This window comes from Pseudophryne corroboree, chromosome 1 (genome assembly GCF_028390025.1).
Source record: "Pseudophryne corroboree isolate aPseCor3 chromosome 1, aPseCor3.hap2, whole genome shotgun sequence".
Taxonomy (NCBI): Eukaryota; Metazoa; Chordata; class Amphibia; order Anura; family Myobatrachidae; genus Pseudophryne; species Pseudophryne corroboree.
Window position 1 is genome coordinate 618,780,722 of NC_086444.1, and position 12,632 is coordinate 618,793,353.

Below are 12,632 nucleotides of genomic sequence, written 5' to 3' on the forward strand. Positions count from 1 at the left end.
TGTGATATATCGGAGGATGATGATGAGGTGGACATCTTGCCTCTGTAGAGCCAGTTTGTGCAAGGAGAGATTAATTGCTTCTTTTTTGGTGGGGGTCCAAACCAACCCGTCATTTCAGTCACAGTCGTGTGGCAGACCCTGTCACTGAAATGATGGGTTGGTTAAAGTGTGCATGTCCTGTTTATACAACATAAGGGTGGGTGGGAGGGCCCAAGGACAATTCCATCTTGCACCTCTTTTTTCTTTTATTTTTCTTTGCGTCATGTGCTGTTTGTGGAATGTTTTTTGGAAGGGCCATCCTGCGTGACACTGCAGTGCCACTCCTAGATGGGCCCGGTGTTTGTGTCGGCCACTTGGGTCGCTTATCTTACTCACACAGCTACCTCATTGCGCCTCTTTTTTTCTTTGCGTCATGTGCTGTTTGGGGAGGGTTTTTTGGAAGGGCCATCCTGCGTGACACTGCAGTGCCACTCCTAGATGGGCACGGTGTTTGTGTCGGCCACTAGGGTCGCTTATCTTACTCACACAGCTACCTCATTGCGCCTCTTTTTTTCTTTGCGTCATGTGCTGTTTGGGGAGGGTTTTTTGGAAGGGCCATCCTGCGTGACACTGCAGTGCCACTCCTAGATGGGCCCGGTGTTTGTGTCGGCCACTAGGGTCGCTTATCTTACTCACACAGCTACCTCATTGCGCCTCTTTTTTTCTTTGCGTCATGTGCTGTTTGGGGAGTGTTTTTTGGAAGGGCCATCCTGCGTGACACTGCAGTGCCACTCCTAGATGGGCCCGGTGTTTGTGTCGGCCACTAGGGTCGCTTATCTTACTCACACAGCTACCTCATTGCGCCTCTTTTTTTCTTTGCGTCATGTGCTGTTTGGGGAGGGTTTTTTGGAAGGGCCATCCTGCGTGACACTGCAGTGCCACTCCTAGATGGGCCCGGTGTTTGTGTCGGCCACTAGGGTCGCTTATCTTACTCACACAGCTACCTCATTGCGCCTCTTTTTTTCTTTGCGTCATGTGCTGTTTGGGGAGGGTTTTTTGGAAGGGCCATCCTGCGTGACACTGCAGTGCCACTCCTAGATGGGCCCGGTGTTTGTGTCGGCCACTAGGGTCGCTTATCTTACTCACACAGCTACCTCATTGCGCCTCTTTTTTTCTTTGCGTCATGTGCTGTTTGGGGAGGGTTTTTTGGAAGGGCCATCCTGCGTGACACTGCAGTGCCACTCCTAGATGGGCACGGTGTTTGTGTCGGCCACTAGGGTCGCTTAACTTAGTCATCCAGCGACCTAGGTGCAAATTTTAGGACTAAAAATAATATTGTGAGGTGTGAGGTATTCAGAATAGACTGAAAATGAGTGGAAATTATGGTTTTTGAGGTTAATAATACTTTGGGATCAAAATGACCCCCAAATTCTATGATTTAAGCTGTTTTTTAGTGTTTTTAAAAAAAAAACACCCGAATCCAAAACACACCCGAATCCGACAAAAAAAATTCAGTGAGGTTTTGCCAAAACGCGGTCGAACCCAAAACACGGCCGCGGAACCGAACCCAAAACCAATACACAAAACCCGAAAAATTTCAAGTGCACATCTCTAGTTTTAACTCAATTGTATCGATATTAAAAGAAACTGCAACTCAATATAGAGTAACTGCTACTTACAGTACATTAAGACAGTGATTTATAAAGGACAGACACGTAACAGACGCTCAGTTTTAATCAATTCATGTTTATTGTATTTTTTGTATTTTTCTTTTTTTGTCTAGATATCACAGTGTTGTCACACCTACACATATTTGTTATTTGCGAGTTTTATATTTCGCATACTAGTTCATTGGTAGGACACGTTTAAGCATAATGTGTCATTTATTTTAATAAATAATTAATAAAAGTAAAATTTTAGATTATAGTGCACCGAAGACAGATCCCTTTTTCTCTTTTTTCTTTTCCCTTTATCCTGCCTCTTTTGGAATCTGCATCCGCTGTCCAGTGTCGCAACCATTAAGCTCTGCGAGCTGAGATTGCCATGGCCGATATTCTGGAATTAAGTAAACCCGTTTTCCTGAATATGTTGGGCTAACCTAATTAAATCTTCTTGAGGATGGCCTTCCTGCAGTACTGTGATGAGGTTCTACGCCCACGCCTCCATAGCCTTGTTTACCCAACAGCTAGCAATAGTTGGCCTTAACACTACACCTACAGCTGTCAGCCATGTAAATTGACTTTAAAGTATGCTCCAACTTCTTATCTGAGGGATCTTTAAGTGAAGTAGCCCCCGGTAGTGGGAGTACTAACTTTTTGGAAAGCCTAGAAACTGAGGGGTCAATTGTCGGCAGTTGTTCCCATAATTTCCTATTTTCAGGAGGAAAAGGAAATGAACGTAAGATTCTCTTGGGAATCTGAAATTTCTCGTCTGGATGTAACCATGCTTCCAGAAACTGGCTATCTAACTCCTGTGACACCGGAACTGTCACTACCGACTTTTGTGGTTTACTAAAGAATACTTGCTGCACCAGAACCTCTTCTTTGTCCGTAATCTTTAGGACTTCCTTTACTGCTAGTATCAAGGCATCAACACCCAGAGGAGAGTGTGCCGCCTCTTCTACCAGAACCACCTCCTCCTCAAACTCTCCCTCTTCCAGCGGAGGCATATCTTCATCTGAATCTAATTGCGATACCTCAAGCAGGGGTCTCTTTTTTGAAAGTGACTGCGTTGGTAGAGTCTGGCTTTGTTTTTTCCATGGCTAAGGCTAACGAATCCACTGACTGTTTTAAAGCCTGAGCCCAGACTGGTTCAGGCGATGATTTCTCTCTGTGCTGTCTGACAGCTGTGAGTTCTGAAGAAATGTCAGCCTGTAAGAGCAGCCATCCATGGTGGTGTCTCTTGTGATTTACCCAATTTCTCAGAAGAAGATTCTTCTGAGCATAAGTGACAAAAAAGGGAGGTCTCTGAAGAGGTCTGAGTGAATTTCGCAGAACAGTCTTTACAGGTGAACAGCCTTTACAGGTGAACTGTTTTTGTGAACCTTTAGAAACTGTGTTTCTAGCAGCCATTGTGATTTACATATAGAGTAAGACACTCACACTGAAATACTCTGTAACACACATACAGGCAGCCCTTGGCATATATACTGTATATTACACTCACACTGCAATACATCTATAAACACAGTATTGCAGACTAACACCAAAAGAGAGCCCAGAGAGAGAGATAACCAGCACACTTGCCCTTAGCCCTTTATAAGGCAAGGCAATGAGTCTAGGCTGTAATCAGCCTAGATCCACGTATATAATATAAACAATATATATGTATCACCTTACAGCCCCCTATCCCCACAGTAATCTGGATGTTAGACTGTCTGGTAGAAATTCATTTGTTGGCCCGTTCCGCGCTGTTGGAGTTAGGCAGGAGCCACTTCTGAGCAGAGATAATGGTGCCTGTCTCTCTACAGGGAACCACCTTCAGTGTGTTCACATAGCTCTGACCCCTCAATGGTGCGTCTCTCAGTGCCCTCCACGCCCAAGTATAACCGCTGGTCTTCAGCTGACTCTGCCCGGTGATAATGCAGGCTCTCCAGTGCAGTCCTCTATGGTTGCGGAGTGAGGAAGCTTGAGACAGTGGGGGTCATTCTGAGTTGATTGCACGCTGCAACTTTTTGCAGCCCATGCGATCAACTAGATGCCGCATATGGGGGAGTGGATTTTTGCATAGCAAGGCTGCGATCGCTTATGCAGCCCTGCTATGCAAAAAAAGTTTTATGTAGAACAAGACCAGGGTAAGAGTTACTTACCCTGTGCGATCAATCCAGCATTGCAGGTCCCGGAATTGATGTCAGACATCCACCCTCCAAACACCTCGACACTCCTGCATTTGGATCTCCACGCCCAGAAAACGGTGAGTTGACACCCGGCACCGCCTTCCTCCTGTCAATCTTCTTGCGGTTGCCGTTGCAACCGCTCTCTTCATTAGCAGCGTCAGCCATCGCTGGGCAACGACGTGCCTGCGCAATGCGGCCGCAGCGCATGCACAGTTCCGACTCGATCGTATGGCTGCGAAGAAGCGCGGCACGCGATCAGGTCGGAATGACCCCCAGTGTCCCAGGAGCTGGGGATCTGTGCATCCGCCTCTCAACAGGTGGGAACGGATCCCCGACAGAGTACCGAAGTGGTGGGTAGGCAGTAAGCCAGCTGCCTGCCCGAAAATAAAGTAAAATAAACAGAAAATAATGATGAAAATGAATTATTTTCTGGAGCTCTCCAGAGACGTGCCTGGCACATAATGCTAAACTGGCTGTGGGAGGGGGCATAGTGGGAAGGAGCCAGCACACACCATCACTATAAAAAAATTTTAAAGTGCACCGGCTCCATAGGACCCCATCTATACCCCACAGTAAACAACCACCAGTATCCCCTATGGAGGACAGAGAAATCCAATTTATATTTTCCTCACAAAATTATGCAAATTAACTAATTTGGGGAGACACTGGGGCTCATAGTGTAGGGGGTGTACATGACATGCACTGGACATGCCCACAAAGCAATATGACATTGATCATTTTCATCCCCAGGCCTATATGGCCCTTATCTGTTCTGGGGAAAACATAAGTGAAGCACAAGGTTTATACAAACTTCATTTATTGAAACATTTATGAAGAGTGTCCATGTATGTGTAGTATAATTATTTACATTTCTTAAACATGACGTTACCTTATTTTCTTCCCAGATATATGGTATTCGGAGGGTCTCCATAGCTCCCACCAGAGACTGGGCACAGGTGACAATGTTCTGATGTACAAGTTGTGCATACATTATGCGGTCTTGGTCTGAGAAACCAGATCCATGGATGATACGCATCTGCTTAATAAATGTGCTCTTTCCACTCTCTCCTGTTCCTGTTAGAAGAAATACAATGGAGATAAATGCAGGCCCTGTACATACACAATCAATTTGTCATTAACTCTTTGGACTGTACAGTACAGGTTATGAAACGGTTTAGAAAGGATAAAAACAAAAAAATTTGGTATAGCTTAGGAACACATCTTTTAAGTCAAAGTACATATTTTCTAAAGTGATAGCGCTGTACGGTGATGCAGCAGGAGGCGTCTATTACAAGCAGACACCTCCTGCTGCAGTAGTGCTCTGCGCTGGTTGCATCAGATCTCTCTCTCACCATTGGGCAGCTTACAGCACCTGTGGTGCCATGTAAGTCGCACATTGCACAGGCCAGGAAATCACCCTAAATGATGATATCGCAGGTGTAACCACGCCTGAATGACCCCCATAGTTCAAGAGAAAATGCACTGGCACAAATAAAGAATTCACTGTGTGACTGTTTTACTACTATGTACAACACATTTGTTTTGTGTAATAGAGTGCGACTTGCAGGCATTGGCAAGACCCCGACGTCTGCCCAATGTTTTTGAGTGACAAATATTTAAAAGGCAAATCCAACCTGGTTAGACCTTTTAAATGATTGCCACTTTAAAACATCAGATCTCCTGGGATCTTGCAGGCTGTTGCATTTCCACCATTGTGTGATTTATGTGCACCTTGTCATTGACTTAAATTCTCCTATATTTATAACACACAATGATTAGCATGGCATACCCGGGACTCAAACTCTTAACTTCACTTACTACAGTCAGACACCTGGCGCTATTTGCCCCTGACAATTATGACTAGCTTCATTAAGTCAGAATTACCAGGCTTCCAATGCAGGGGCAAATAGAGCCATGTGTTAAGTATCTGACTGTGGTGTATGAGGTTGAGAGTTTGAGTGCCGATGGCGCATACGTATCCCAGAGTGTACGCACAATGGTGCTGTTGGGATTGGTAGAGCGGACAACAGAACTGGATAGGCAGAGTGATGGGTACTCCTGGGCGGTGGCCTTTAGTGAACACAAAAATATCCAACATGTGGGCGTGTCATGGGAGTGTTGCAGGCGTGTCAGTAATAGCGGCCGCATTCTCAGTTGCACAGCCGCTTCCACGGAGTCCATGTTCAGGTGCATGTGTCGATGGTGAACATGATAGTGCACTAATGGTGGACTGCCTGGAGCCACCAGCAGTGGTACTGTGTACAAGTGTGCAGAGAATGGGTGTCTCAGGGCGTGCACCCTCTGGAACATGCTAGTGCACACGGGGAAGGCTGAAACTGGCGTTTGCTTATTATCACACCTGCTACTCTGGCATCAGGCACTAATGGGACACAACAGCATCCATCTGCAATTCAGGTCCTCTATGAAAGGGTGTAGCTACCAGGGGTGCAGGCAGTGCAGCTGCTATGGGCCCAAGGGCTGAGAGGGGACACATTACCTGTAAATGTTACATGTATTAGATACATTTTTCACCAATGGGTGACACATAGGGGTCCTTACAAACTTTTGCCTTGGGGCCTACAATATATCCATTGTAATGTGGTATAAAATGAACTTATACTGTTACATAATATGAACTGGGGAACTGTAATGTGGCACAATATGAAGTGAAGACACTATAGTGTGCCATAATATGAACTGAGGACACTGTATGTCATAATAAGAATTGGTAGTACTGTATTGCATAATGTGCACTGGGTGCCCTACAATGTGATATAATATGAATTATGGCACTACTATGAGGTATAACATTAATTAACTAATGCACTACTAACTATGGCGCTACTATGGGGCATAACATTAACTAATGCACTACTAACTAGGGCGCTACTATGGGGCATAACATTAAGGCACTACTAACTAGGGCGCTACTATGGGGCATAACATTAACTAATGCACTACTAACTAGGGTGCTACTATGGGGCATAACATTAACTAATGCACTACTAACTAGGGCGCTACTATGAGGCATAACATTAATGCACTACTAACTAGGGCGCTACTACAGGGCATAACATTAACTAAGGCACTACTAACTAGGGCGCTACTATGGGGCATAACATTAACTAAGGCACTACTAACTAGGGCGCTACTATGGGGCATAACATTAACTAAGGCACTACTAACTAGGGCGCTACTATGGGGCATGACATTAACTAAGGCACTACTAACTAGGGCGCTACTATGGGGCATGACATTAACTAAGGCACTACTAACTAGGGCGCTACTATGGGGCATAACATTAACTAAGGCACTACTAACTAGGGCGCTACTATGGGGCATGACATTAACTAAGGCACTACTAACTAGGGCGCTACTATGGGGCATGACATTAACTAAGGCACTACTATGGGGCATAACATTAACTAATGCACTACTAACTAGGGCGCTACTATGGGGCATAACATTAACTAAGGCACTACTATGGGGAATAACATTAACTAATGCACTACTAACTAGGGCACTACTATGGGGCATGACATTAACTAAGGCACTACTAACTAGGACGCTGCTATGGGGCATAACATTAACTAATGCACTACTAACTAGGGCACTACTATGGGGCATAACATTAACTAAGGCACTACTATGGGGAATAACATTAACTAATGCACTACTAACTAGGGCACTACTATGGGGCATAACATTAACTAAGGCACTACTAACTAGGGCACTACTATGGGGCATAACATTAACTAAGGCACTACTATGGGGAATAACATTAACTAATGCACTACTAACTAGGGCACTACTATGGGGCATGACATTAACTAAGGCACTACTAACTAGGACGCTGCTATGGGGCATAACATTAACTAAGGCACTACTAACTACGGCACTACTATGGGGCATAGCATTAACTAAGGCACTCTGTAGAAGCATTGGGAAAAGGGCCCCTTCAAAATGTTGCTATGGGGCCCACAAAGTTCTGGCTACGCCCCTGCGTCTATTTAGCAATATGCATATTTATTCCACAGGAGAGTTTACGGAATATTAAGCAACGTTATTTGAAATACACTTTCCTACTTCTGGATACTGTTTTCAAATATGCCTCTACTTATAGAATCATTTTATTAAGGCTGTATATTTGTGTCTCATTATTCTGTGTTTTAGAGAATATGAGATAGAGGTTAAGTTTTAACTTTCTAATGACATCACATACTAATAGGAGTGCCCCCACCAAGGTGTTCTTCTTTCTTCTCATCACCCATAAGACAATTGTAAGCAATAGATATATATATTTTTTTTAAATGGTCCTTTACTGTTACTATGATCTATGAATATTATCAGGTATGGTGCTATTGGTGTCACTAGATGCTTTTATCAAAAAGAACTTATTATTTTATTATAGATAATATTGTGCTATTGCATTACTACAGGTGGAAGCATATTAAGTTACAGGCTATCTGATTATGATTAGATTTACATAACGTGTTGATCAGATCAGATGACTCAAAGCGTCATCCAGTATTGTGTATAAATATTTCCACTTTGTTGATGTCATACTTGTAGCTGGAGAAGAGAATTGTTGTCTCAAAACATCCTTGTTTTCATCTGTAAGCTCTGCATCTGATTAAATATGAATAACACTACAAAGCCATATCCTTCACTGTGCTACTGTGTCCATCATGACTTAAGATGCATACACACACTTGCCGAGAAAATAAGCAACGTCGCTCATTTTCCCCCTTCCTGAGCGACGCCACTCATATTCCCCCTTCCTGAGCGACGTCGCTCATTTTCCCCCTTCCTGAGCGACGCCACTCATATTCCCCCTTCCTGAGCGACGTCACTCATATTCCCCCTTCCTGAGCGACGTCGCTCATTTTCCCCCTTCCTGAGCGACGCCGCTCATATTCCCCCTTCCTGAGCGACGTCACTCATATTCCCCCTTCCTGAGCGACGCCACTCATATTCCCCCTTCCTGAGCGACGTCACTCATATTCCCCCTTCCTGAGCGACGTCACTCATTTTCCCCCTTCCTGAGCGACGTCGCTCATTTTCCCCCTTCCTGAGCGACGCCACTCATATTCCCCCTTCCTGAGCGACGCCACTCATATTCCCCCTTCCTGAGCGACGTCACTCATATTCCCCCTTCCTGAGCGACGTCGCTCATTTTCCCCCTTCCTGAGCGACGCCACTCATATTCCCCCTTCCTGAGCGACGTCACTCATATTCCCCCTTCCTGAGCGACGCCACTCATATTCCCCCTTCCTGAGCGACGTCACTCATATTCCCCCTTCCTGAGCGACGTCACTCATTTTCCCCCTTCCTGAGCGACGTCGCTCATTTTCCCCCTTCCTGAGCGACGCCACTCATATTCCCCCTTCCTGAGCGACGCCACTCATATTCCCCCTTCCTGAGCGACATCGCTCATTTTCTCAGCAAGTGTGCATGCAGCCAGCTACAATCAATGCGCGGCCCCGCGGTTCAACAATGATCGTCGCTGTCGGCAGTGCATGCATGCTCGATCTGGACTGTCGTCCAGGAGCTGCATGCACGGCCCGCGGCTGCGTGACGTCACTGAGCAATATCAGCAGTCATATCGCTCTGTGTGACGGGCGGCCGCCGACCGCCCGGCCCGGGAGGGGAAACCCTAGACGACGTCGCTCATAGAGCGATGTCGTCTAGTGTGTATGGACCTTTAGTGCTTACCCCTTGTACAAAGTGTCGGCAGTCTTATGTAGTTGGGTGCCAGTGTGCAACACTTCCAGATTATAGGGGGGAATTTATTTCTCTTAGATGGCGCGATGTACTTAAGGAAAAATGCAGTCATAAACCCAAAAGTCCAGGGGCCGTCGCTGATCGTAAAGGACAGCACTTATTGGGAGAGCTGTCCTGTGAGGTACTAATTGTATATACATTAACATATATGAATGCATATGTGATTAGTATCAATGCTATGTCACTGCGATGTGTGGCAGGATGTACAGGCAAGGGTTAGTGCATCCCGCATGGAGAGAGATAAAGTGAAGAGACATAAAGTACTTACCAGTGTCTAACTCTAGCAGCTGATTGGTAGGTATTTTATCTCTCTCCAAGCTTTGATAAATCTCCCCCAAAGTAGCAACCAATCAGCTCCTGTTTTTTGAAAGGGGGGGGGGGTGTTTCAGACACAGCCTGTAAGTGGAAAGTTAGAACCTGATTGGTTGGTACTTTAACTCACTCCATCTTATTTATCTCAAAACTTTGATAAATCTTCTCCATATATGAATAACCAAACCACAGAACCTAGAACTAGATCACCAACTCAATCCCCAAATCTCAGTTATTACATCATAAAATAGTCTGTATCTGCCCATCTGTTTAATATCATTTTAACAAAATGTCTTTTAATCTGGTAGCAATATAAAGCAGAAGAATCAAGTCGGCATGTACTTCTCAATGGCTTGGACCACCCAACACACACATAGCATGCTAAAGGTTGGACCCCTGCAGACACTGGGACTTATTCAGATCTGATCGCAGCAGCAAATTTGTTAGCTACTGGGCAAAACCATGTGCACTGCAGGAGGGAGGGGGGGGGGGGGGGGGGAGGCAGATATAACATGTGCAGAGAGAGTTAGATTTGGGTGGGTTATTTTGTTTCTGTGCAGGGTAAATACTGGCTGCTTTATTTTTACACTACAATTTAGATTTCAGTTTGGACACACCCCACCCAAATCTAACTCTCTCTGCACATGTTATATCTGCCCCCCCCTGCAGTGCACATGGGAGGTAATTCAGATATGATCACTGATGTGCGTTTTCGCACAGCGGGTGATCAGGTGATAACAGCGCATGCATATGCACCGCAATGCACAAGAGTGTCAGACAACAACGGGGATCGCTGGTCATTGACGGGATGGTGCAAAAAATCAGTTCGCATGAGCGTTTCGCAAGGTGATTGACAGGAGGAAGCCACTTGTGGGTGGCAACTGACTGTTTACTGGAAGTCTCCGGAAAAATGCAGGCGTGTCCATGCATTTCAGGGACTGTGTCTGACGTCAGCTCTGGCCCTGATCAGCCTGATTCCATCGCACTGGAGGAGTAAGTCCTGGGCTGCGTAGAGACTGCACACAAAGAATTTTAGCAGCTCGGCATACACATAGCATCGCACACTTGCACAGCAAAAATACACTCCCCCTGTAGGCGGCGACTATCTGAACACAGGACAGCAAAAAACGCAGCCCAGTGATCAGGTCTGAATGACCCCCATGGTTTTGTCCATTAGCTAATAACTTTGCTGCTGCGATCAGATCTTAATTAGGCCCACTGTCATTTACATATGTAAAATACGTGTGTTACAAAATCTTACGTGCATTTGTATAAAAAAAAAGGGCACAGCACAATACATAATACCGCACTGCACTACATGCCTACAATTTGTCATTTTCAGAAATGATTTGTCCTACTATCAGTAACAAATCTCCAGTAGTTGATGATACGTGGATATGCTTTTTCCAGTGGAGCAGGTAGATATTCATTTTGGTGACTACTAAACATTGTCTGCTTGGTCACAATGTCATAGGGCAAAGTCATGCCTCATGAGGGGAATGTCCTGCATGTCCGCACAACACACCCTGTTTTTCATCACTCTGGGGTATACTTGCCTACCTGACCCTCTCCATGAGGGAGAAAATGCTCTGTTCCTGGACTTTCCTGGTAATGTATGATTGCCATCACCTGTGGTGAAACACCTTTCTTATCAATTAACTAGCTCACCACAGGTGATGGCAATCATACATTTCCAGGAAAGTCCAGGAACAGAGCATTTTCTTCCTCATGCAGAGGGTCAGGTAGGCAAGTATGCTCTGGGGGCATGCCCAATGCAAGAAATAGCTCAATATGTCCGGCTTCTATGGGATCGGGAGGTCAGCAGACCAACAAATATTAAACAGCACTTAAGAGGCGACCTCCCGATCCTTACTGTTGTAGGAGCGTTATAATCCAGTTGCAACAGTCCTGCATACATACCTATACAGTCATCGGCCCATTCACCCGAAATGGGATCAGGCAATGGATTGCACCACTGACTTTTTCAAAGACATACCTCAGACAAGGTCTGTGACCACAATAATTATTTGTTATTGCTATTCAGTGGTTATACAATTAAAAAAGAAATATCCGCTGTCCAGAACAGAGCAGCATTAAAAGGAACATGACAAATTCCTTACAGCTCGGGTCAGGCCCCAACAACACATACCTCCCAACATGACCCTCTCCAGGAGGGACAGAATGCTCTGCTCCTGGACTTCCCTCTTGATGTATGATTGCAGTCACCTGTGCTGAGACACCTTTCTTATCCATTAACCTGTTCAACACAGGTGCCAGCAATCATAAATTGAGAGAAAAGTCCAGGAACAGAGCATTTTGTCCCTCCTGGAGAGGGTCATGTTGGGCGGTATGACAACATTATCATCCTACCAAAATCAGGACAGACAGTGTTGTGTCTGCTGGACTCCTAAGTCCAGTTGCTGCTACTTTTCATCTTTGAATGCGGAGACATACTGTATGCTTGACATTCATAATGTTGACATGCAGGATATTGGCACCAGTATGCTGAAGTCAGTATACTGAAACAGGTAAAATGCAGCTTAAAGCATTAACAGTTAAATATTTAACGCTGCGTTTTAACTGTGTTGGTATAATAGTGCTGCTGCATACTTTGAATGTTCGAGCCCTGATTGTAATGAGATGGGTACTATTTACTTCCTGGAAAGTCAAGCAAAGAGTTAAAACTCTAGGGCAGGAATTCCCAACCTTCTTCCTCAAGGCA

General features: G+C 45.2%; 1 protein-coding gene and 1 long non-coding RNA gene across 4 annotated transcripts in view; one reads left to right on the forward strand and one right to left on the reverse strand.

The window, feature by feature from the left end:
- LOC134903249 (uncharacterized) overlaps positions 1-4,804 on the forward strand; it is a 199,438-nt gene extending 194,634 nt beyond the window's left edge. For both annotated transcript variants that reach the window (XR_010175745.1, XR_010175746.1), the window contains exon 4: positions 4,720-4,804. This is a non-coding gene — a long non-coding RNA (uncharacterized LOC134903249). The remainder of the gene's footprint in view (positions 1-4,719) is intronic.
- GNA15 (G protein subunit alpha 15) overlaps positions 1-12,632 on the reverse strand; it is a 190,058-nt gene that overhangs the window by 115,538 nt on the left and 61,888 nt on the right. For both annotated transcript variants that reach the window (XM_063914452.1, XM_063914451.1), the window contains exon 3: positions 4,704-4,888. In XM_063914452.1, the coding sequence (XP_063770522.1) occupies positions 4,704-4,888 (185 nt within the window). The remainder of the gene's footprint in view (positions 1-4,703; positions 4,889-12,632) is intronic.